We start from the raw sequence: 25,448 nt of genomic DNA on the forward strand, positions 1-25,448 counted from the left end.
CTCTTCTGACCCTGGGGCTAAAGGCCTGCTCTTCTCCAGGGAAAGGGGCCCCCATCCTGGGTCTGATCCATCTTGGCACTACAGGGGCCACCACAGGACCCAAGGGCCAAGGCACAAACCACAGACACTGGGCCAGGCTGCCTATGTGCTCACAGGCTGTTTATTTATCCAAGAGTGAGGAGGAGAGGGAGAGGATTAAGAGAAAAACCAGATGCCCCACGGTGGGGAGCTGAGGGGAGAAAAGAACAGAAAAGCTCCTCCTCTTTCTCTTGCCTAGGACCCCAGCTTCAGATGGGGCCTCTGAGGGTGGCATAGGGGCCTCTAGGAGGACTGGCAGTTGTTGGCTGGGGTCAAGATCCCCACAGGGGCAGGTCCCAGGCTCGGAATGGCTCTGTGTACACAAAATATTTCTCTGCAAAAGGCACTGGTGGGGGTTTGGGGGGGCAACAGGGAGGCTACCCCATCACAGGCAGGATCCACTGTGTCCTGAGTCTGGGTCCCAGTTCCCAAGAATATCCCAGCCTCCCTCAGGGGCTGGGTCTCTGCACCCTTGTTCTTTTCCTCTCCCTTCCCTCAGCCCAGCGGTGAGCAGGCAGTCAGCGGAGGGCCAGGTCAGGCCATGTGGTGGACACACCCTCTTCAGGGCTAATGCATCTGGCGACCTCTAGGCCAAGAGCCCCAGACGGGTGACTTTGGCTGAGAGGAAGGAGTGGATGATGAAGACCATGGTTTTGGGGCACGAATGCAGGTCCAGCTGCTGCGGGGTGGATGGAGAGAAGGGTCAGGAGCCCCATCCAGCCTGGCCTCCAGGTGAGCACAGCCCCCTGCCCCCTCCACTCACAATCTCTCCTTCAGCGCCCCCGAAGTCCAGGAAAAGGAGACTGGCACCATCATCTGAGGACATCTGCAGCTTCTCGAAGGGCTGTCGAAGCAGCACAGCTCGGGCTGCACCTGGCTCAGCCGCCCACAATGTGAAGCCCTTGTCGATGTGCACAGAGAGGGTACAGGGACGGCCATTCCATGTGCAGGCTGCAGGGAGGGCACATGGGCACAGGGAGGATACATGGGCATGAGCACCGGCATAGCCAGCACCTTGGAGACCACAAGCCCCAGCTCCAACCCCCACTGGCAGCTCCAAAAGTGGGGCTTGAATACCACCAGGGATGGGAGGCTCACTGTCTCTTATGCCATCTGTACATCCACCCTGCATAGAGTCACTCCCACCCTAAAATGCAGAAAGATGGGCCCACAAAGAACCAACAGCCCACTTCTAGTCCCACTTCCAGTAGTACCAAAAGTGGAAAAGGGGAGCTTAAACTCTGCCATGGACAGGTGGCCCACTCCCTATAGAGGCAACAGCAAACCCACCAAGCATGGCTTTTGGAGATCTTAGGGACCTGCAAAATTGCCCAGTTAAACGTGAATTTCAGATAAACAGTGGACAATCTGAAGATACTTATGCTAAAAAAGTATTTTTTGCTATCTGAAATTCAAATTTAAGTGGGTGTCTTGAATTTTTTCTGGCAACCTACCCCAAGTGCCATCTCTCACCAGCAGAATCACAAAGCTAGGGCAAGAAAACCCAAGAAAAAGAGTCTCCCAGGGCCGGCCCGGTGGCACAGCAGTTAAAGTTCACATGCTCTGCTTTGGCAGCCCAGGGTTCACTGGTTCGGAGCCTGGGTGCAGACCTTGTCAGGCCATGCTGTGGCAGGCATCCCACATATTAAAAAAATGGAGGAAGATGGGCACGGGTGGCAGCTCAGGGCCAATCTTCCTCAAAAAAAAAAAGGGAGGGGGCTGGCCCCGTGGTCGAGTGGTTAAGTTTGTGCACTCCTGCAGGCGGCCCAGTGTTTCATTGATTCAAATCCTGGGCACGGACATGGCACTGCTCATCAAACCACGCTGAGGTGGCGTCCCACATGCCACAACTAGAAGGACCCACAGCAAAGAATATACAACTATGTACTGGGGGGCTTTGGGGAGAAAAAGGAAAAAAAATAAAATCTTTAAAAACAAAAGAGAGTCTACCTACCTGGCTACCTTCCAGGACACCTGCACATCCAAAACAGAGGGCCCTCAGAGACCTCAAACCCCACTTTCTATCCCTCTCCTGAAGCATCCTGAAGAAGGAAGCTTGAATGCCCCTGGGGATTAGAGGCCCAACGCCAGAGAGGCACTCCCAGATCCACTCAGCCCACCTGTAGACACCTCCTGCACACCCTCAGCGGCCCGATGACAGCCATCCACCAGCTGGCGGGTCCAGGCAGCCAGCTCCTGTGGTGACTCCACACTGAACAGGTGAGTGTCCACACCGTGGCGTGTGCCCGTGCGCAGGGCAAAGGAGAGCTCTGCATCGTAGGGCACTGAGCCCTTGGAGGGGCCTGAATGCACCAGCCTGGGGGCAGGGGGGGCAGAGGGCTAAGCATGAGGCCTCAGGCAACAGAAAAATAGTTCTGGGGCAAGGTGGGGAGTAACCTGGCAAGGGACTCTGTGACTCCTTCACCATCTAATGGGGGGAGATAAGCACTGATTCAGTCATAGGAGACCATCTCCTGCCACCCTCCCCCTTGCTCCCATGGCTCCAGCCATACTGGTGTCTTCAAACACACCAAGCACACTCCTGCCTCAGCACCTTTGCACATGCTGTTCCTTCTGCCAAGTACACTCTTCCCTGATTATCTGCATTGCTCACTCTCTCACTTCCTTCAGGTCTCCGCTCAAATATCATCTCCCCTGAGAAGCCTTTCCTGACCTCCCTATCTAAAACAGCACTCCTGCCACTCACTAGTCTGACTTTTCATCATGGTACCAGAAATTATACTTATTTTTTGTTTCAGTTGGGCTTTTGTTGTCTTTTTCACTAGAATATCATCTAGGGTATGAATTTTTTGTCTAATTTGTTCATCACCATATTCCCAGCAACAAAAACAACGCCTGGCATACAGTAGGTGTGCAATAAACCCTTGTGGCCTGCATTAATGAGTCACTTGATTAGGTAGGCGATCCATGACCTGCTTATCCTTAGTAGCCAGCAGGCTCCTGACACATGGGCCAGAGCCCAGCCCAGAGTGAGGAGACATGGGCCATAAGGGTCTATACTCTGCAGTTTGACTCCCACTTGCTGTGTAACCTTGGGCAACTCACTGCCCCTCTCTGGGCAGCAGACGTCAGAGTTCTGGCCCTTAGCCCTCTTTTCTCCTCACTCCTCACTCCACACATACTCTTGTAGCCTCAGTTCCCCCTTGGAGCCGCTGCTAATATCCAGTCCCCTACTTTCCAGCCCTGAACTACAGACACATAGTCCCCAGGCTTCCTGGCCAAGCTCCCTATCCATCCCCCACACACTGAACTCAACTCAGCATCTTGCTGTGGCCTCCTCCCACCCCTAGTCCCACTGCCTGCCCAGACACAAGCTCCAACCTCCGGTTCTTCCATTCATCCGGGACACCTCCCTCACCCTCCCCATCTGGCAAATTCTAAGCCCGGTTAATTTTACCACCCATGTGTCTTCCAATGCAAATGCGGCCTTTCTTCTCCATCTGCTGCCTCCACCCACCTCCACCTCCCCAGCCACCAGGTCTCTCCTGCGTGACTGCAGCAGCCTCCCAGCTTCCCTCCTGCCTCCTCCAGGGCATTTTCCAGGTGGCAGCCACAGGGATTCTTTTCAAACACTTCTTCTTTTAAAAAAATTCTTTTTTAAACCCAAGTCACCTCCCTCCCAGGCTAAAACCCTTCAACTCTGTCACAACTCTTAAGATAAAGCTAATGTTCCCTAACCAGGCAATGGAAGCTCTGCAAGATCAGGTCCTGCCAACTCCCTGTCTCATTTCTGTCCATTTCCTGCAGAGCTTCTACACGTGGGTACAGCACACTCACAGATCCATGAACAGGCCATAGCCCTTCAGGCCTCTGCACCTCTGACCATGCCATTCTCTCTGTGTGAGATGTTCTTCTGCCCTTTCTTAAGAAGCAGACTTCTACTCATCTGTCAAAGTCCCGCTCAGATATCACCTCCTGCCTGAAGCTTCCCCTACCAAGCCAGGCAAAGTTAAGTGGTTCCTATAATTCTGCATCGTAAAGGCTGTTCCTGGGTCAGTCTCCCCAACCAGACTGCTCCCTGAAGGTAGACTGCTGGGGTCAGCTCTCTGTCCCCCAAACTGTGAAGCACAAGGTTGAGCAGAGTAGATGTCAATGAAGGAGGACAGGCAGGACCTCACATCCTTCTCTTCCAAGCCCCCATTTTACAGATGAGGAAACTGAGGCCCAGACAGGGTAGAGATTTGTTTCAGGTCAGCTGGGGAATAACTCAGGGCAGAATGGGGCTGGAGTCTCCAGCTTCTGAAGTCTCCATAGAACATCTTCCCCCAAGCTCTGGGGGAGACACACACCCTCGCCTGCCCATGGATACCTGGTGGCGATGAGTGGGGCGGTACGGGCTGGCCGGCTCAGGGCCTCACGGGTCTTGGGGAGACAGCCATAGAGGAGGAGCTCCTTTTCAGTCAGCAGGGCCAAGGTGGGTGCTGTGCCCCCACTGGGCAGCTGTAGGGGGCAAGACATCAGTGAGGAGGACTGGGAAGGGAAGAGGTCGGGGGCCAGAGTGGGGTGAGACAGTGAGGGGCAATGGGAAGGGGGTCAGCTCCAAGGAGGGGATGAGAGGGAAGGATAAGTCCCGGGCCCAGCAGGCACCTGCTCAGTCAGCCAGCCGATCTGCTTGATGTCTTGGTTCCCAGGTGTGCTAGTGGCTGCCAACAGTGCCTGCAGCTCGTCCTTGACCCAGGGCATCAGAGAGGTGACCTGGGCTTGGATGGCAGCTGCCCAGGATCTCGCACTAGCCTCATCCTTGGCCCTCAGGAAGAGGGTGTCTTGGCCATCTGCCGAACAGATCTCCAGATACCTGCAGGCACAAATGGGTTGGAGGGAGGACCTAGCCACTGGGCTGCAGCTGCCCACCCCTGAAATCTGGTCCAAGAAATCCCATCTACTGCTAAACAGAAGAAACCACAGGGGATGTCCATGAAAGAATCAGGAGCGACACACCGCTGGGGCTCCAGCCATAGCTGTTGGGGCCTCAGGGGGTCTGGGGATAAGAGACTATGACATACACACAAGCGTATACACACACACTCAGACATGTGTGATAGGGACCAAAATTACCACTGTGTGAGGATTCATAATCTTGCCCATTTCTCCTGGTTTCTAAGGAAAAGGACTGGCTTGATGGGCCAGCTCCCAGGTTCTCGTTTGTGGCGCATAACCAAAGTAATGTACTAATTAGGGGGACAAAAACACAGAAACTGAAGAGGCTTTACAGGCCAAGTTGGTCTACATAAAAAGAGCTGGAGGAACGAAGCAGGGAGAAGGGAGGGAGACAAAAAGCCACGTGGGCAAGTGTAGGGGAAGGGTTGCAGGGAGGTACCAAAAGGAGTCGTGACAGGGAGAGCATTTTAAAATGTCTTGTGGGCATTAAAGACTCACTTCCCTTTCGCATTTCTGTAACAGATGAAGTGGAGCAGAAACTGGAAGATGGCTCACACAATACCCGCTCCAACCACCTTCACCATCGCCCTCCTCTACTGCAGAGCTAGAAAGCAAAACACACGAATTCCCAGCCTCCCTTGCAGCTAGGGCCGGCCGTGTGAAGTTTATTTCTCTTCTCTTTGACCTTGTGACTTGGTTTGACAAATAAAATGTGGCAGAAGTGACATTCTGGCATTCTCAAGCCACCATGAAATCCAGCTACCTTGAGACCAACTACCCTGAGAGGAAGAAGCAGCTGGCCATGTGGAAAGGCTATACAGAGAGAAGCATGCTCAGCCCCTAGCTGTTCCAACCATACCAGCTGAGGTAGCAGACACATGGGTGAAGCAGCCATCTTGGACTTCCAGACCCAGCAGACACCACATAGAGCAGAAGAACTGGCCAGCTGAGCCAGCCCAGATTATACAATTGTGAGAAATAATAAACTGCTATCTTCTAAGCCACTAACTTCTAGGATGGTTTGCTATGCAGCAATAGAACAAAACACCAGGAGAAAAGTTCCTTCGCCTTTTGCCTTCTTCCTGTCTAGAATATGGACACAGTGCTTCCAATGGTGCAGCCACCATTCTGCCTCCAAGAAGAAGAAAATCTACAATAAAGATGACAGAGGAAGCAGCTGGAAGCCTGATTCCGTGAGGCCATCCCTGAGCAGCTATAGCAGCCTAAATAGCTGACTCTTAGACTTCTTTTTAAGCCTGTGGAAAACTAAACCCCTTATTTATTTAAGCCATTGCTTGTTGGGGTTTCTGATACTTGCAGCCAAATGTAATCCTAACACTAAGTCAAAGTTTGAAATATTTTTCATTACACTTTGGACTATGTTCCTTTGACTGGGATACTGTGCTAATATGGAACCCAAGTTCCCCAGTTATATTCCAAGTTTATTCCTCCTCTCCTTGACCTTGAATATAACTCTAGTTATATTCAAGTTACACATGTAGTTACGCACGTATGCACACACATACATGCATAAACACATAAAAATATTAACACAAACACATATGCACAAATCTACACCCAAACCCATGCAAATGCTCACATAAACACACAAGCTTGCATTCACAGGCCATCTACATGAGCACATACATAGAAGCATGTATACCCATGCTTTGGCGACATCTGAGATCAGGCTGGGAACCACAAATAACCTAAGGTCCTCAGGAAGACTCTCTGAAGGGTCTCAGGAAGGACTAATACCACCTTGTCTTCACTCAACACAAAAAGCCCCTTTGGTGGAGCACCCGTAAGTGACCTGTGAATCACCAGTTCTCGCCTCATGGGAGCAGGGTGGGAGTGGGGCATCAAGTAGGGCCAGGAAATTTGGATGCTGGACATTAATCAGCCCTCAGGCCAATGTTGGGCATTTGCCTGGCACTGAACCCAGGCTGTAACTAGGACCCACAGCACATGCCTTTTATGCTTATGCCATTTATACACCACCCCCAATACTGACATCTCACTTGATCAACATATGCCCCATTCAACCACCGCCATCACTCAGGCACCTGCAGCTTCTAAAGCAGAGAGGGCTACCTGGAATGAGGCAAATTCCATCACTTCCTGGTTGTGTGATCTTGGGCAAGTTACTTCCTCTCTCTGTCCTCATCTATAAAATGGGAGTGAAATAATAGGACTTTGCTCATAGGGTCACTGTGAGAGTTAAATAAAATTGTGCATGGTAAACACTCAATAACGTTGGCTGGTATCAATCTTATCATCAATGAACTGTTAAGGGCTGCTCAGATGTGAGGGAAGGTAATCTTCCATGGCATCGACACGAATGTTGTCAGACATCTCAGAACCTCAGTCGAGTTAGAAGAGACTTGAGAAGATCACTGAGTCCAACAACCTTACATCACCATGGGGAACCTAAAGGTGGTGAGGAAAAGGGACTAGCTCTGGGAGAACCAGGACTGGAATCCAGAGCTCCTCCGCAGACCAAGTTCCTCCTCAGATGTGAATGCCCAGAGGAAGAAGAGAGAAGCAAAGCACACCATCATCCCCATAACTTCACTCTTGCATCCATTCAAAAAGCACCTCTTAAGCACCTACTATGTTCAGATGTTGTACTTGTCACTTACAACACAAGGGTATCTTTCCTTTGGCCGCACCCCCTAACACCAGGGCATGTCTGTCTGAGTTACCTCCCACCCCAGGCTTACCTGGGCTCCGGGTCAGTGGGGGTGCACCTCCTTGAGACATATGCCATCTTCAAGGACACATGTTTGGCATTGCTGAGGTCCTGGGGCTGGAGGCCAGGGGAGGAAGGTTGTCGCTGAAGGGGTGAGGCAGGAGGCGAGTCCCAGCCAACCGAGGTCCCACTGGCAGAATTCTTGAAATATGGTGAGACCTCCTTCATGTACTTGACTGGTCAGGGGACAGGTCAGTAGTTACCACTGTGACATGGGCTCCCATACAGCACACATCATGGTTGTCACTAATTCATTAAGAGTTTAATTTATGTCCAACACCACTATCCTCCTCTAGGCTAAAGTCGCTGACAGGGCAGTGTGGTAGAAAATACTGAACACATACCAACATCTGTTCTCTCACTTTTTCCCTGGTTTATAGACACAGGGCACCTAGAAGAAAGACTACATTTCCCAGCCTCCTTTGCAGCTAGGTATGGCCATGTGAGTAAGTTCTAACCAAGCAAATAGAAGAGTTTAGACCTTCAGGATGGCTGCTTAAAGGGAATGGACAACAGCTGCAGCACAGCAGTAAACGATCACTGAGACGGGAGTCAGGAGATGTGACTGCTCTGTCACTGTCCCATTGTTTGCCTCTATCTCTTCAGTCCTCTCATCTGCAAAAAGGAGGGGTTGAAGGAGATAGCCCTGTGGCAGAGGCTACTAATTGTCCTCCAATATAGTGACAGTCTCCCAGTTTAAGACTTCATTTTCCAGGCTCCTTTACAACTATAAGTGACCAAGTCTAGCCAATAGGATGAGAGCAGAAGAGATGGATTCAGCTACCAAATTCTGCCCATCAAAGAAAGGGGCATAGCCTTCCTTTCTCCCTCTTTTCCCCTGACAGGGTTGAGCTAGCTAGAACGCAGACTGCTGGGGCACCATCTTGACTATGAGGACATGAGCCACACTCTAAGGAAGGCTGACCAACAAAACAGAAATAAATGGATGCTGACATTTCAGAGATGCCATGTCAGACTTAGACAGTTACTTAAGAAAGCAAGGAGCTTCTATTATATTTAAGCCACAGTACTTTATGGATCTCTTAGTACAGCAGCACAGCTTGAACCCTAACCAATATAGGTACCTAGGGGCCCCCTTAGCTCTGACCAATCATCACTGAGTGAGTATAGTAGACTAGATTATCATTCTAGATTAGCGTTGTCCAACAGAACTTTCTGCAACTATATAAATGTCTACATATACACTGCCCAGTACAGTAGCCACTAGCCACATGTGGCTATTGAGCACTTGAAATGTGGCTAATACAAATGAGGGACTGAATTTTTAATTTTTATTTAATTTTAATTAATTTATAATTAAATTCATATAGTCACATACAGTCATATGGAGCTAATGGCAACCATATTGGACAGGACAGTTCTAGAACAACAGTCTAGACCTACTTCCCTGCCCAACTAACCTATAAAGTCATGCTCTGATATGTGACCCTGCCCTCCTGGCCATGCTAGTTGGACCAGGGGTGAACATCTGACCCACACTAGGCTCCCCAAATTGAGACTGGGAGAGATCCTAGACTGGGGACTTGAACAAACTTGAATGATATGGGAAAAACACTATCTGCTCCGGGGACAGAGAAGGGGGAAAAGCTACTCAGTAAAGAGATAAGATTAGTGGAGACAGATGTTAAGAGACAGAGGGAAGGTCAGCAGGCACCTGCTAATATTCCAGTTTCTAATATTCGTCCTGTAGAAAGTCGAACTGCCATCCCAACAGCAGTTCTGATATTTACAACCAACAGAGTCTTGATTGGGGTCTGGATCCCATGCCTTTCCAGAAAAGGAAGATCTCACTAACAATGGTAGCTAGAAGTGCAAGGCAACATGATAACAGGGTTGATCTGAGAAGAGCTTGGTGGGAGTAGAAAGATTCAGAGACAAGTCAGTTTTCTTGAGCACCTATTATGTGCAAGGTATTTGAGTGGTCCTAGGACTGGGATGGTAAACATCTGACATTTGTGCTACCACTTCTTTATCCCTTGTTCATGGTAGATATCACTAATCAATCATGGTGTTCTACAGCAGCCATTATCAAGCAATTAAGGCTAACAGGTAATAAAACATTCTGGTCATTCTTGCTGTATCAATTAGAAGAGTTTGGCTGCAAATAATAGTGCCATAAGCAATACAGATATTGATGATTTTACTTAACAAGAAGTCTAGAGGAAGGCAATTTTGGGATTGGTTCAGTGGCTCAAGGACACTGGATTCAGAGCAGGCCTCTCTGCCATTCTCTTGGTCTTCCCCACATGACCACAAGATGGCTGCCACGGCTCAAGCCAATCATTCCTTGCATGACAAAACCCAAAGCGGGAAGAGAAGAGACAGCAGAAAAACTGTCTCCTCACACCTCCATCTTATCAGAGAGGTAAACACTTCCATGAAGCCTCATATCTCATTGGCCTGACTGGGCTGCATGCCCATTTCTAGCACAATCCTTAGTAAGAGGGACCAGTCGTGAGTTAGACCAATCACAAGTCAGCCTCCGGGGTTGAGCATATTTCTTCCCAATAAAAGCAGGCTTCTGTTAGCAAGGAAGGAGGAGAAACAGTTGACAGGCAGGCAACCAACAGTGTCTGCCACATTTGCCCTGGCATCTGGACTGTTCCCAGTTCTGATGAACAATGTCCCAGTCTCCCCATCTCTAAAAGCTACTAGGAAAACAGTGTGTATGTCAAGGTGGTTAAAAGACTTGCCCAAGCACTGGGCTCTCTTCCCGCAGCCAGGCTGTCCCTCTGCTGCCCTACTGAAAGGTGCCTATGCACCTTTGGCCCCCTTCCTCTCCCCTGGAGCCACCCCTGCCCCCACGGCCATCTGGCTCACTAGCCATCTGTGTTTGCAGTGAAGGCCCAGGCAGCATGCCCTGCCTGTGAGTGGACAGGCCAGGAAGGCATGAGGAAGCAGTCCTTGGCCCAGCTCCCTGGAAGAACCAGACAAGAAGCTATTTCTGTCGCAGGAGACTGCCCCTGAAGCATAGATAGGATCCAAGGCAAACAGAGTGAAAGTGAGAGGGAGTGACAAACACTATCAGAGTGGGAAAAGAAGTTATGTTGAAAACAAAGGCAGTTTTTTTGAGAGAACTAGGCACAGGCCCGAAGTTTGGGAACCAGAACTAAAATGACTCATCCTCAAAATTACAGCAATGACTTACCCCAGGACTAACTATCAAATTATGTCTCAAGGGGCAATAGAGGTCAGACCAATCACAGCCTGCCTGACAGCCAAATCATTTCCTCCCTTTCTCCTTGCTAACAGAACCCTGAGTGCCACAGGCTTGGCTTCTCCCCAGCCCAGGCGGAGGGTCTTGATTGGACAAAGCTAATCATGATCATTCCATCCCTCTTGCTTGTGATTGGTTTAGAAAGGGGCAGATAATACAATTCTGGCCAATGAGATGGGAGAGAAAGTACAATCCCTTCCCCTCTCCTCTAACCTTTAGAAGTTGCTGAGAGAGGAGTTGGTCCTAGAGGAATGATCGTCACTGTTTGACCACAATTGAGGATGGTGAGGCCCTAAATTAATCTACCCTTGAGCCACACAGCCTCAAGGTATTCTTGAAGAAAACACATTTTCTTCAATGTTGAAACCTCTTTGAATTGGGTTCTTGTTACTTGTAGACAAAAGCATCCTAACACACCTCCACTGTGGTGCAACTGCTACATCTCCCTGCTATGACTGGCCATGCCCCTCCACTGCTCAAAGTCCTGCTCTGGCTCCCCTGTACCCTTCACTCAACTTCAAGGGTCTCCAGGACCTGGGTCTTGCCTACCTCTCTGGCTTCACTTCCTGCCACACCCCTAACATCATCCTCTAGTCCAATTACACTGACCTCCTCAGAGCTCTCAGAAGCTGTATGAGCTTCCAAACTTCCACACCTTTGAAAATGCAGTTCCCTCTGCATAGAATGCTCTTAGTACATGGTTTGGAGACAGGCACTCTTGGATTTAAATTCCAGCTCCAGCACTGTTTAGCTGTGTGACCATGATCAAGGTAATTCACCTCTCTGGGCCTCAATCTGCTAGTCAATAAAAGAGGAATAACAATGTCTACCTTAGAGATGTTAGAGTTAAATGAGATGATGTAAAACATGTGGCACATGTTAGGGACTCAAGAAATACGAGTTTCTTATCTATCAGCCTCCCCTGCCCACATTTCTTAGAACTCTGTTGTGATTTTGTGTGTTAGGGCTGTCTCTCCCACCAAAATGGGAGCTCCTAGAGGACAGAAATTGGGCTTGATTTGAACCCAGAGTATGTGTTCCATGAGTGGAGAAATAAATGCCAGGGCAGGACAGGTTCATTCAGCAGGAAGGAGAAGGTACCACAACCCAGGAGGTCCAGGCTCAGCTTGAACATCACTCCTTTAGGCAGCCTTCCCAGATGCCTAGTCTGGATCCATCACACTCTTCATGTCTGCAGTTCCCTAGACCCCACATGGGGTCTGTGTCCCCCACCAGAATGGGAGCACTGTGAAGGCAGAGGCCTTATCTGACTCATCTCTGCACCCCCAAAATGCAGCAGAAATCTCCAACGCTACGTGCTCAGTAAATGAACACTTGTCACCTTTGAAGCCAGGAAACTGCTAGAGCCCTGCTCACCCAGGCCATCCCAGTACTGGGTCCTCCTCCTTTCCCACAGGAATATGCTATAAATGGACAGCACTCCAGCTGGTGCCCAAAACAGGGCCTGGATTTCACAAACCAATCAGCTTGTCCCAGAGTGGGGGTGGGGTCCTAGGGGCCCCAGAGTGTGGCCATAAATAGCCCAGCTCTGAGGCCTCCTCCCCACTCTGATTTCTGCCTGAGTCACCCGACCAGGCAGGGCGGGGCTGCCCAAAGGCGATGGTCTGGAGAGCTGAGGGCACAACCATGGCCCTGTGGCCAGCATTCCTGAGACTCCAAAGATAGGCCCAGCTGGTGTCCACACCCTCCCCAGCCAAACCCCTGGCCCAGAAGCCTGCTAAATCAGTGACACATGGGCCTCCTCAGGGAAGCTGAGACAGACACAAACATAGGACACGCTGCCCCAGCTCTGCTGGGTCTTCCAGCTCTGCTAAGGAGAGAAGCCAGGACTCGGGCCTGGCCCCAGGGAGCCAGGAATAGATTCCACTAGAAACACAAAGAACAGAGACAGGGCAGGACCATTCTCCTGGCCCAGTACAATTGGGAGGGAACATACGTGTTGCAGAGAGAAACGGATACATCTGTTTTGGCGCAACACGGTAGACTCAGGACTTATCCCAGCGCTCAAAAAAAGTTTGTGACTCAATGTCCTGGCTCTGAGTCTTGGCTGAAGCCCGTCCTCTAAGCTCAAGCTGTTCCTTGTCTGTTCAGTGGTTGGTCACTTACTTGCCCTTGCCTGAAATTACATGATGTATCCATTTGTTTACTACTCTACGGCCTCTCTCCTCCAACCAAAATGTCAGTTCTGTAAGGGCAGGGACCTGTTTTCTTGTTCACGAGGGTATCCTCAGTATCTAGAATAGTACCTGACATATGCAGGTAATCGGCAAGTAAGAAATTTGTTAGGGGCCAGCCTGGTGGCGCAGCGGTTAAGTGCACACGTTCCGCTTCGGCGGCCCAGGATTCACCAGTTCGGATCCCGGGTGTGGACATGGCACCTCTTGGCAAGCCATGCTGTGGGAGGCGTCCCACATATAAAGTGGAGGAAGATGGGCATGGATGTGAGCTCAGGGCCAGTTTTCCTCAGCAAAAAGAGGAGGATTGGCTGCAGATGTTAGCTCAGGGCTAAGCTTCCTCAAAAAAAAAAAATTGTTAAATGAATAAATATTGTCAGGCCTGGGGCTTCTCCGCCTGGAAAGAGAACGTTGAATGTGGGCTCTGGATTGAGGCAGGCTTGGGTTTAACTTTCTTGCTCTGTGACCTCAGACAAGTGACTTGACCTCTGTGAGCCTCTATTTCTTCATCTTCATAATGGGAGTAAAATAGATCTACTTCCCAGAGTATTGAGATTCAATATTTGTAAAACCCCTTCCCTGTCTAGCACAGAATAAGTCTTCAATAAGTACAGACATGCACTGCTTAAGGACGTTTTGGTCACTGACAGACCGCATATACAACAGTCATGCCAGAAGATCAGTCCCATATGGCCCAGGTGTACAGTAGGCTATACCATCTAGGTTTGTGTAACTACACTCTATGAAGTTCCCTCACTGACAAAATCGCCTAACGACACGTTTCTCAGAACGTATCCCCATGATTAAGTGATGCATGACTGTAGCAGTGTGGTTATTATTTCTGCTGCTGTTCTCAGCATGATAGTATGGGGATGGGCACAGGATGCGGTGACAGGCAAAGATTTCAGTGCAAGCCCGGTCACTTGCTATCTAGAATCCCAAGGTTTCTCTGAGCCTCAGTCTCCTGGCTATAGACTGGGCACCGATGCGCCAGCTCTCTGAGTAAGGCATTGTGAAGATTCAAGTCCAGGCTGCCAACCCACCCACCCAGGGTGGTGTGGAGAGGACATAGGATTCCAACAGGCCCTGGAAGCGATGACCTTTAAGGTCCCACTGGTCCAGCAAGGCTGGGCTATATATAGTTCCCAGGCCCTGGCAGGCCCTTGTGGCAGGGCTGACCAACAGAGCCTGGGCTGCCACACTCAGGGACAAAAATCTCACCTTACTATGCCCTTGTGCAGAATGGGGGGCACCAGCTACCAAGATCCTAAAGGCACGTGAACCCTTTGACCTAACAATACCCCTTACAGGAACTCCACTTCAGATTAATGCTCAGAGGTGCATGCAGGGGTCACAGCTCCATTGTCTATGGTGCAAGAGGCTGGGAACAACTTGAACATCTGTGAACAGGGGCTGCTAAATACAAGATGGAGCTCCCTGACTGGCAGACCACTCCGTCTTGTTCATGACTATGTCCCCGGAACCCACATCAAGTCCTGGCACAGAGCAGGGGCTCAGTAAATACTTTTTAAATGAATGCACAAATCTCAATAATGGGATATTATGCAACCACTAAAAGGAAAGAGATGGAATTACGTGTACTGAGTTGGAAGGATGTCCTTAAGTTGTTAAATGAAAAGAACAAATATGGAAACTTTCTGGAAGCATGAGAAAATATCAACAGTAGTTATGTTTGTCTGTTTTTTTTGTTTTGAAGGAGAGTGCCACAGACTTTGAAGGTATTTCTTTTTTTTAAAGTATGCTTTTTTTGGTGAGGAAGATTGGCCCTGAGGTAACATCTGTTGCCAATCTTCTTCTTTTTTATTTTTCTTCTCCAAAGCCCTAATACATAGGTGTATATCCTAGTTGTAGGTCATTCTGGTCCTTCCATGTGGGACACCGCCACAGCACAGCCTAATGAGCAGTGCGTAGGTCGGCGTCCCGGATCCAAACCAACAAATCCCAGGCCGCCGAAGTGGAACATGCAAATTTAACCACCCGGCCGCAGGGCCAACCCCAAAAGTGGTTATGTGAGAATTGCTGTGCACTCTCCTGGGGGTTTTTTTATAAGTGTATATTACTTTTTACATTTTTTCAAAATCTAGTTTATTTTTCAAAAATATACCACCACATTCCATCTTAGCCAGATTTCAGATAAGGCTCTCGTCAGCTCAGGAAGTGTTCTATGATCTTAGTAATGGGAGAAAAAAGAACTTATTGAGCACCTACTATATACCAAGCACCAAACTGAACTCTCACAAACACACCTTCCCCTAACTGCACCAATTCAATGAGATGGATCCATGTCCTTATTTAACAGTTGAATAAATTGAATAAACTGAGTCTCACAGGGGTGACATAACTTGCAATGCAGTATAAATTTTTTAAGAACGTGGGTTTTGGCATCTGACAGATCTGATCACAAATTCCATCTCCGCCACTGTGTGACCTTGGGCAAATAGCTTCACCTCTCTGAGTTTCAGTGTTCTCATCAGTACAATGGGATGAACAATGTACTAATTCACAGGAGTGGTTTTGAGGATTCAATGAGATAACAAATGGAAGGCACTTATCACAGTGTCTAGCACATCGTGGGTGCTCAATAAGCAGCAAACATACCATCACTAGTATTATCATCACCATTATTATTTCCTCCACCACCATCAGCAGCCAGGCTCACACAGTGAATCAAGGCCAGAACCTGCCTCCAGAGCCCCACAAGCATTTTAATCAAAGAGCCAGGGAACAGGCCAGGGTTAGATTAAGCCCAATTTTGTCTGTGGGGAGTCACATGGCCAAAAGCCTTGTGTGCATGTGTGCGTGTGTGTGTGTAGCCAAATAAATGCTTCCTTGAGAACAATGATTAGAACAGGTCTTTGCAGCCATGGGAGGACTAGATAAGGGGCTTGATTCATGACTCCTCCCAGGACAGGAGTCCCTCAGGCTCACGGCATCACTCAGCTAAGCCGAGTAGGGCGGCCTCAAATTAGCTGCATCCATTAACAACATCCCACTTTTGACACTGGTGATGCATTCAGCCAAATTTGGGTAAAGACACCTGGCAGCATCCATCTCCCAGGAGAAAAGCCAGCAGGGGCCTGCCCTTGGAGTTCTGAGGATTCATAACAGAAACTCTCAGGAGTCAGGTAAGCCCAGCTTGGGCCTTGAGCTCCACCTTAAACATTTAAGAAAGTCAACTTCAACTGACAAGGTTAAAGCTAAAGTAGAAAGGGTCAGAGATGTACCCTAGTGATCATTCCCAAATGCTCACCCAGATCTAACGGGTGCTGGGCTCAGTGCCAGGCCTGGGGCTCAGAGACAAACTACCCATGGTTCCTGCCCTCAAAGACCTTTGAATTTACTGCAGAAAACAAAAATGATGCCGCTGCTGCTGTGATGATGATAAAGGTTGACATCTATGGAGTGCTTCCCGTGTGTAAGACAGTGCGCTATGCACTTCAAACACATAGTCTCATTCTTATAAATAGCAAATACAATAAATAATTGAGTACCTTCTATGAGCACTGGCCTTGGCATGTTACATGTGTTATTTTTTAATCTTGCAAATAATCATGCAAAGTAGATATTACCCAAGGCTGAGGTCACAGTGGCCTTTGCAACACAGTGGCCTCAGTTTGAATTCTGAGTCTGTCAACTTAATAGCCATATGACTTGAAGAAAGTTATTTATTTTCAACAAATCTTCATGATCTTGTCCGTAAAGTGAGGATTATAGCAATTCCTATGACTCTGTGCTGCCTTTTATCATGTATATTTATAGACACGCTACTCTATGCCTATATATTTTAAAAGCCTACATAAGGTACATGTGGGATGCACTTTCCATACTTTGTACAAAGTACTAAAAATGACTTTATTTTTACTGTCCTTTAGCATTTTTTAAAGATTGGCATCTGAGCTAACAACTATTGCCAATCTTTTTTTTTCCCTCTTGTTCTTCTTCTCCCCAAAGCTCCCAGGTACATAGTTGTATATTCTAGTTGTGAGTGCCTCTGGTTGTGGCATGTGGGATGCTGCCTCAACAGGGCCTGATGAGAGGTGCCATGTCCGCGCCCAGGATCCGAACCAGAGAAACCCTGGGCCGCCGAAGCGGAGCGCGTGAACTTAACCACTCGGCCATGGGGCCAGACTCTAGTATTATTTTTTAATGCATCACAGGTTCACTGTTGTCTCTGTCTTGCCAGCCACACTGGGGGTGGAGGGAGGGGAGGCATTTGACTGTCCCTCCCTTTTCTCCAGGCCTGGTCTCCAAGGGCCCAGGCTGGCCCTGGCTCCAGGTCTGTGCACACAATGAGCCTCTCTAAGCAGCAGAACAGGCGTACTGGCTGCCAGCTGGGGCCCAGACTCTGGTCACAAACACATCCCTATGGCTGAGAACAGGCTCAAGACATTTGTGCAAACCCTGGACCTAGTAGAAGAAAAGGTCCAGAAGGCAGGCTGGGGTTACTGAGGCCCAGCTGAGCCCCTGACTTAGGTCAAGGAAGTAGGGCTCTGGCTAGCACCCAGGGTTTGCTGGTAACATCTGTCCTTCTAGGATATTCCCAGGGGGCTCTGTACCCATTGAGCCCTAGGCCTCAGGAAAGATGCCCAGCTGCCCTGCCAAGTTCACATCCAAAGGACAGGCCACCTTTCCATGGCCCCTGGGAGGTGGCCTCAGGAGTGGGACCAGTGACTGGGCTCCAGTGGGGAGCCTTGGCCCAGAGAGGCTCCCAGGAGCCTGGCTCCAGACTAAGGCAGCTGCCAGGCCCTTAGCTGCTCCACAAACTCCCCCAGATCTCAAGGACTAGCCATATCCCACCATCCTAGCTCCCTCACATTCTCCAAGCTTCTCAGCAATTCAAAGATTCTGACCCCAGTGCCTGCCACCACCTTGCTCCCTTGGGTGGAATTACCTCCTTCCACAAGCCTCTGGGCCAGGAGAGCAACTCAAAACAGACTTCATCTAAGAAAAAGCTGTAAACTAACCAGAAGTCCACAACCTCTCGACTCTTCCTCTTACCCAAGCCTGCTTAGGTCAAACCACCACCATCTCCCCCCATTCATGGCCCAGCCTCCTCATCGCCATTCTGCATCTGTTTCTGCCTCTCTCCAAACCAGGCTGATGCTGCTAAAGCCCAGAGCTGACCATGTGAACCTCTGCTGAAAACCCTTTAATGGCTCTCCGTTTCCCTCCAGGGAAGTCCAAATTCCTTTAGCCTGGCATTCAAGGCCCTGTAGGATCTGACAGTCTGAATAGGCTCCTCTTTCTCCACTCCTTTCCTCACACCCTAGGCTTAGGAAAAGCTGAATTACTTCTCAAGCAATTCCCCAGGTACGTCAAGTCATTTTACCCCTCTACGGTTTTGCTCACACAGCTCCCCTGCCTGGAATGCCCTTCCTCCACCCCATACCCACATCTGCTTACTGTTCATGAAGTGCCAGCATCCTCTCCTCCAGGAAGCCTTTCCTGACCACCCAGAGAGAAGTGACCACTGCCTGCTCCAACCCCTGGACAGACCCTATCTCAGAACCTGTGACACGCTGGTGATCTGGTAAGTTTGCTCAGCTCTCTCCCCCATGGGACTGAGAGTCCCCTCGAATCCACTGAGCAGAGCAGTACAAAGGGAGGGGAAGAGAAAGAGAAAGAAAAAGAGGGCTCTCATCCAAAAGGGAGGAATAATACAGGAAGATTATAAACAACTTTACGCCAGTGAACTTGACAACTTAGATGAAATGGACAAATTCCTTGAAAGATATAAGCATCAAAGCCCATTCAACAAAAATAGATAATCTAAATTGCCCTATTAAAGACACTAAAAAAACACAGTTAAAAACCTTTCTACAAAGGTGGCTTCCCTGGAGAATGCTACCAAACATTTAAGGAGGAAATAATACTAAGTCTATATAAATGCGATGGGACAGGAAGGGAGTTACACGTATAGAGTGCCTACTATGTGCCAAATCCTATGCTGGGTAAGAGATGTGTCAGGCTCCACCTGGGGCAGGGTTTGCCAAGGAAAGCCCTTATCCTATGAGAAGTCTCAGAGAGCATAAGCGCTGGAGACCCTCAGTCCTGGGATGGTACACATGTCACTTCTCTTTCCTACTGTACCCACAGGTAGACATTGCTAATCAATTCCAGCTCCTTTTTGCTGAGTCCAGACAAGACCTCCCAATCCTTCCAAATATGGAACGCCCAGTAGCCACCAGGGAAGCTGACACAAAATGAAAGCTATTGCTCATCTCTGATCTAGTCTAATCCCAACTGATATGGAAACTGAGGCCCAGAGAAGGCAAGGGTCTTACCCAAGGCCAGAGATTCATCACAGAGCAGACAGGATTTTAGAAACTGACTTTTAAATAGTTTGTGTGGAGGAGACAGTGTTTATATTTTGTCTCCCCCACCAGATGGTGAGCTCCTTAAGGAGAGGGCCTGGGTCTGGTTTAGCTTCTGACCCAATGTTCTGCAAATCAGGTACATAGCAGTTGTCTACAAAGGTTTCTTGGCTTAGTGAGGAAGGAATGGATGAACGAGTTAGACAGAAGCCTTGGGTATCAGCTTCTAAACCAGGAGATACTTTAAGCATCCCACATTCAGAGATGCTACCTTCTCAGAATGATCCATGCTGAGAACCCAGATTGAGACATTCTCAACCTAAAGGTGGGAGGATGACGGGGACTAGAAATCTGTCTACAGTAGAAATCTTACCATCTATAGACTAAACTTTTAAATAGTAGAAACTAAAAGAGCTTTTCAAGCCAACCAAAATATGACATTTTGATGAATTTCAACAGTTTCAAACTGTATTACTGCTATAAATGTCAAAGTAATGAGGGGTCTGGGGGGAAAAATCTCCTATATCCACATCATTTATGTGTGATCTTGTTATCTAACTTTGCTGTTAAAATATGATTGATATACTTAAGCTTTTAGGGAGCAAATACTGCAGAGTCGGCTTTTTTTAAGTATTTATATATTTTTAAAGGACCAGTAGCATTGAAATAGATATACTTAAAATGTAAAAATAAAACAAAACTGAGAGACAACTGAGGTTGGGGCCACAAGAATGCCAACGATTACCAGGGACCCACAGCCCATTTGCCTTGTGGCTTCCTGGAGACCCATCTGGACAAACAAAGGCGACCTATCAGGATCGGGGCTCGGCTCAGCAGCTTCACTAGCCATGGCATTCTCCCTCAGCCCCCGCCACCTCCCTGTGCCTGTTCTGGGCCATGAGCCAAAGACACATTCCTCAGGCCCCCACGGCTTCCGGAACTGACAGAGTGGAGTTTGAGGGAAGGGCTGAGCAAAGCAGAAACCTGGGAGAGACGGCAAAAGGCAGACATGGGACAACCATAGAGAGAAGCCTATAGCAACCAATGGGGAAACTGAGGCCCAGAGAAGGCAAAGGTCTTATTCAAGACCATACGGTGAGGGGATAGTGGAGGGGAACCACCAAGGTTGCCCCCTAAAAAGACTCCTCTCTGATCCTTGCGAGAAGTATTTGATGTCCTTCTACATAAAGGCCAAATACTCTCCCAAGGGAGGGTGGGTCTCAGGGTTTTAGGGCCCCTGAGTACTAGAAGAATCTGGAGTTGAGAGCTCTCCTGGTTCCTCAGGAAAGAATCTTAGCCACCCCTTCTCCAGTCCCTGTCCCTCTTCCCAAGTCACTCACTGGATGGCGGATCCTACCATGGACATTTTGTCCTGTTCACACAACCCAGCAAGGCAGATGTCACATCTCAGTTTTACAGATGAGGAAACTAAGGCTCAGGGAAATGAAGTGGCTTGTCCAAGGCCACAGAGCCAGGCAGTGGGAGCAAGGAAATGACAACCAGGTCTGTCTGGCTCTGTGCTGACTCTCCCCACCACCACCCCACACCGTCTCAAGGCAGGTCTCCAAGTTCTGTTTCTGTTTTCAACCCTGCCCTCCTCTTAGCTCCCATTGCTTGAGGCCTGGAGGAGGTAGGGACGAACTGAACATCCCGGGGTCCCCAGCGCTTACCCTCCAGCACCACTTCTTTGCCTGTCTTCTTCAGGGCTTGCACCGCCTCATCATGGGTGGCAGAAGAAAGGTCTTCCCCATTCACGGACAGGATGGCATCCCCCACAAAGAGGGCCTCTGTCTGGTCAGCTGCCAGGCCCTTGAAGATCTTGGAAATGAGAATAGGCATCTTGTTCTCCCGGCCTCCTGCAAAGGCACACCAAGAGGAAGAAACTCCAGTGAAATGAAGTGGCTTGGGAGTCACGTCAAGGCAAAATTATTTCCAAAGGCCTCCTGCAGTGCCCAGCCCAGTGCTGGGAAGAGGGGATAGAAGATAAAGAGAATCTCAGAGAAGAGTCTTACAAGTTTGGGGCGCTAACAATACTTATAAGTCATTTTCTGAATTCGCAATGTCATAGTTTGGGCATTGGATCTTTTGGTTAAATGCTTTGGGTGTTCACCAGTGTTTGAGTAACTTACCAGCTACTTCAATGGCTTTTGTTTAAATTATTTTGGATTTTAAGCAATTTTCCACAATGGGGGAACCCAATGATACCCCCTAATCTGGCATTAAGATAGAATTCAGCTATTGCTATGGGCCCAAAGAATCTCTTTAGCATCAGAAAGTTTTACAATCCAGAATCCAGGCTGGAAACCAAGGCCTAAAAGTCTAGAGACATCAAAAGGCTATCTCAATTGCATCTCTGATGCAAAAAAAGCTAATACATTTTACTGAATTGCTTTACTGCTAAACTCTTAAATGTCCTTTTAAATAAGAAACATTAGGGGCCCGCCCCGTGGCCGAGTGGTTAAGTTCGCGCACTTCGCTTTGGCGGCCCAGGGTTTCACCGGTTCAGATCCTGGGCACGGACATGGCACCGCTCATCAAGCCATGCTGAGGCGGCATCCCACATGCCACAACTAGAAGGGCCCACAACTAAAAATACACAACTATGTACCGGGGGGCTTTGGGAGAAAAAGGAAAAATAAAATCTTTTAAAAAAAGAAAAAGAAACATTAGTTCCATGTACCAAGTGCCAAGCAGTGTGCTAAATGCTTGCAGCGTTGTCTCATTGCATCTTCACAACCACCAATTACACAGGCATGCTAGTTTCCTACTAGGAGCACTGAAGTGTGGAGAGAAGCCCCCTACCCAAGGTCCTCCAGTTAGGTAGTGGCAAAGGCGGTATTTGAACCCAGGTCTCCTGGCTCCGGAACTAACACTCTTAACCCTATGGCAGACTGCAAGTCAAATCCTCAGATATCTCACTACCGGTCCATCCCCAGAATACTGAAGATGAGGAACTAGAGGCCCGAGAGGAGAGGTCATTATTCCAAGATCACACAACAAACTGGTAGCAGAGGGGTACTGGAACGCGTCTCCTGACCTCCACACAGGCCCAACGATTTGCTCGTTGCACTGCACAAGCTTGAGGCCTAGGAAAGGAAGGGGTTTCTATTTATATCTGTCCTCCTCCCCCTGAAACTAGGGACTTCAGTTCAGTTTGAAGCTATGATCATTCCTGGCTGCCTTGGGGTGGGCTGGACCCTAGAGGGGAGGTCACCATGGTAACAGGAGCCCAGTCTCCAACCATGAAGAACTGAATGGAGCCGGTACTTCCCCTGACGCCTCCTAAAAGAATCTTCACCCCCTCCCCCGACCTGGGAATACGGAGCTGGGAAGTAAATTTATGTGACCTTGGAAAGTCCCTGCTCCTCTCCAAGTCTCAGTTTGTCCATTTGCACAATGGAACTCTATGAACTCTAAGTGCTTTCCTACTTTGACATACTGAGTGTACAGTTTCTGGATTGATCTTTTGTCCTATCACATGCTGGAGTTTGGAGGCAAGACTGGTGCTCACTCCCTGGCTTCCCTATTTCACCCTTTTCGATGCTTTGGTTGGCTTCCACAGGGAAGAACCAACTCCCCTGGGCACTCTCTAGCGTCCTGATAATTGAGGTTCAAATCTCAGTTCTGCCATTCGATGACTCATGATCCTGGTTAAAATCATTTTACTTTCTGAGTCTCAGTTTCTTCACCTACAAAATGGGAAGTATGCTCCCTACCTTCCACCCCTTGTTGCCGGGATGAAGTGGATCACGAGCCTAGAATACGGGGCACAGCAGTCAGCACACAGTGCTGGCTGAATGACCACTATCGCCAACTCCTCACCCAAGCCAAAGGGTCTGGAGGCACCAGCAGTGAACAGAGTCACTACTCTGGGAGGGGGAACTGCACATCCAGGTGATCCAAGAGCTGAGAGCTTTCCCAGGGCAGACAGTACTCTGCTAGGAGCTGGGCCCCTGAGAAGCAGATAGGTAGGAACGGCGAATCCAATAGCTGGGGGTGTGCAGGGATTTTAAGCACTATGGTTAGTTGCTTTGGGAGTCTCTCCTGACCTCCATTTTTTTTTCTCATCTAACAGCAATAATTAACTAGGCCCTACTATGTGCAACAGAGTGAGTACTTTAGAGTCCTGTTTTCACAGAAACATCACAACTCTATCATTATCCTCATTATATGGTTGAGGAAATTGAGGTTCAGAGATGGGAAGCAACTTGTCCAAGTTCACACAGCTGATCCTGGACTCAAACACAGTCTGGTTGCACCCTAAAGAAAGCTGTCAGTCTTGGGCGCTGGGAGCTCTCAAGAAAAGTAGCGCCTTTATGTCCTCCCCTCTCAAACCTGTATGGGGCCAGCCCAGTGGCACAGCGGTTAAGTTTGCACATTCCATTTCAGAGGCCTGGGGTTCACTGGTTGGAATCCCAGGTGTGGACCTACACACCACTTGTCAGGCCATGCTGTAGCAGGTGTCCCACATGTAAAGTGGAGGAAGATGGGCACAAATGTTAGCTCAGGGCTAATCTTCCTCAAAAAAAAAAAAAAAGCCCCATGCAAGATAGAGATGGTCAGATCAGGAAACTCAGGGGCCGGCACAGTGGCGCAGCACTTAAGTTCGCACGTTCCGCTTCTCAGCGGCCAGGGGTTCGCTGGTCCGGATCCCGGGTGCAGACGTGGCACTGCTTGGCAGCCATGCTGTGGTAGGCATCCCACATATAAAGTAAAGGAAGATGGGCACGGACGTTAGCTCAGGGCCAGGCTTCCTCAGCAAAAAGAGGAGGATTGGCAGTAGTTAGCTGAGGGCTAATCTTCCTCAAAAAAAAAAAAAAAAAAAAAGGAAACTCAAACCCAGCTGTCGGGACCCTCTCCTGGCCCCCTGTCTGTGAGACTAGCCTGTGCTTTCACCTATCTCCCTGATTCCCTATCCCTTCTCCGCGCCCCTGCTGTGCTCCTGACTTCAGGCCTTCCCCTTCGCCCCCAATCTTGATTATGCCTCACGGACTTGCCCTCCCTGCCCTAGCAGCCTCCCAGGCCTCAATCCTCTTTCTCCATCCTTTGCTTTCCTGGGGCCCCTCTTGTCCTTGATGCCCACGCAACCCCTGAGAGGCAATCCCCTGAGATCTCTATGCTTCCACACAGAACTCCCCACCCACGTGTCCTTGATGCGCCCCCAAACCCCTCCACACCTGTCCTTCCAACTGAGACCTCTGACCCCCCCAAATGCCCTCCGACCTTGGTGCTCCCCATGCCCTCGGGTCCATCTGTCCGCTCAGGCCCCCTTACCCCAGACAGAAGTCCTCCAACTCCACGTCCTCGGTATGCTGCCAGCCCCCGCAACCCCTCTGCCCTCGGCGGCCCCACAGACGCCAGGACCCCGTGCCCTCGGTGCCCCCGCGCCCACCTTTGATGCTGATGCCCAGCCCGCCGGCGTCGGCCTTGCGCACCGTCACGCGGCGCCGCTGGAGCAGCAGCGCCTCAGGCAGCTGCGGGGGCGCCGCGCCCGGCTCGGCGGCGCCGTTGAGCTGCCCGGGCTCCGGCTCCCGCGGGGCGCCGAGCTCCGGGTCGGGCTCGCCGTCGGCGGGGCTCACGGTCAGCGTGTCCTCCGCCAAACTGAGCAGCACCCGCTGCCACCGCTCGCCGCCGGCCCCCGAGCCCGCCCCGGCGCGCAGTTCCAGCAGCCCGGTGCGGGGGGCGCGCCTGCCTGACGCCATCTTCGCCTCCGCGCCCCCGGGCCGCCGCGCTCGCCCTGCCCCGCCGTGCCCGGCCCGCTCGGCCCGAGTGCCCAGGGCAGAGGGCAGCGGGGGCCCGACTGGGCCAGCCGCCACCCTACCCCGGGCCGCCGGGGGTGGAGCCTCGAGGGGCGGGGCTACATGGGGGTGTGGCTAACCGCGAGGGGCGTGGCCGCCGGCAGGCTCGCGGGAGGCTGGGGCGGGGCCCAGGAATCGAAGGATGCTGTGTGA

The 25,448-nt window shown here is 50.0% G+C and overlaps 1 protein-coding gene across 1 annotated transcript; it reads right to left on the minus strand.

Annotated features, from left to right (window-relative positions):
* Positions 1-133: 133 nt before the first annotated feature.
* On the minus strand, positions 134-25,338 carry SNTA1 (syntrophin alpha 1). The gene is made up of 8 exons (XM_023626368.2): positions 24,890-25,338; positions 21,168-21,353; positions 7,701-7,905; positions 4,687-4,894; positions 4,409-4,539; positions 2,199-2,395; positions 842-1,029; positions 134-757 (listed from the first exon to the last, which is right to left on the minus strand). The coding sequence occupies exons 1-8, from the start codon at positions 25,197-25,199 to the stop codon at positions 665-667; spliced, it is 1,518 nt and encodes a 505-aa protein (XP_023482136.1). The 5' UTR covers positions 25,200-25,338; the 3' UTR covers positions 134-664.
* Between the last annotated feature and the right edge of the window lie 110 nt (positions 25,339-25,448).

This window comes from Equus caballus, chromosome 22, assembly GCF_041296265.1.
Source record: "Equus caballus isolate H_3958 breed thoroughbred chromosome 22, TB-T2T, whole genome shotgun sequence".
Classification (NCBI taxonomy): Eukaryota; Metazoa; Chordata; class Mammalia; order Perissodactyla; family Equidae; genus Equus; species Equus caballus.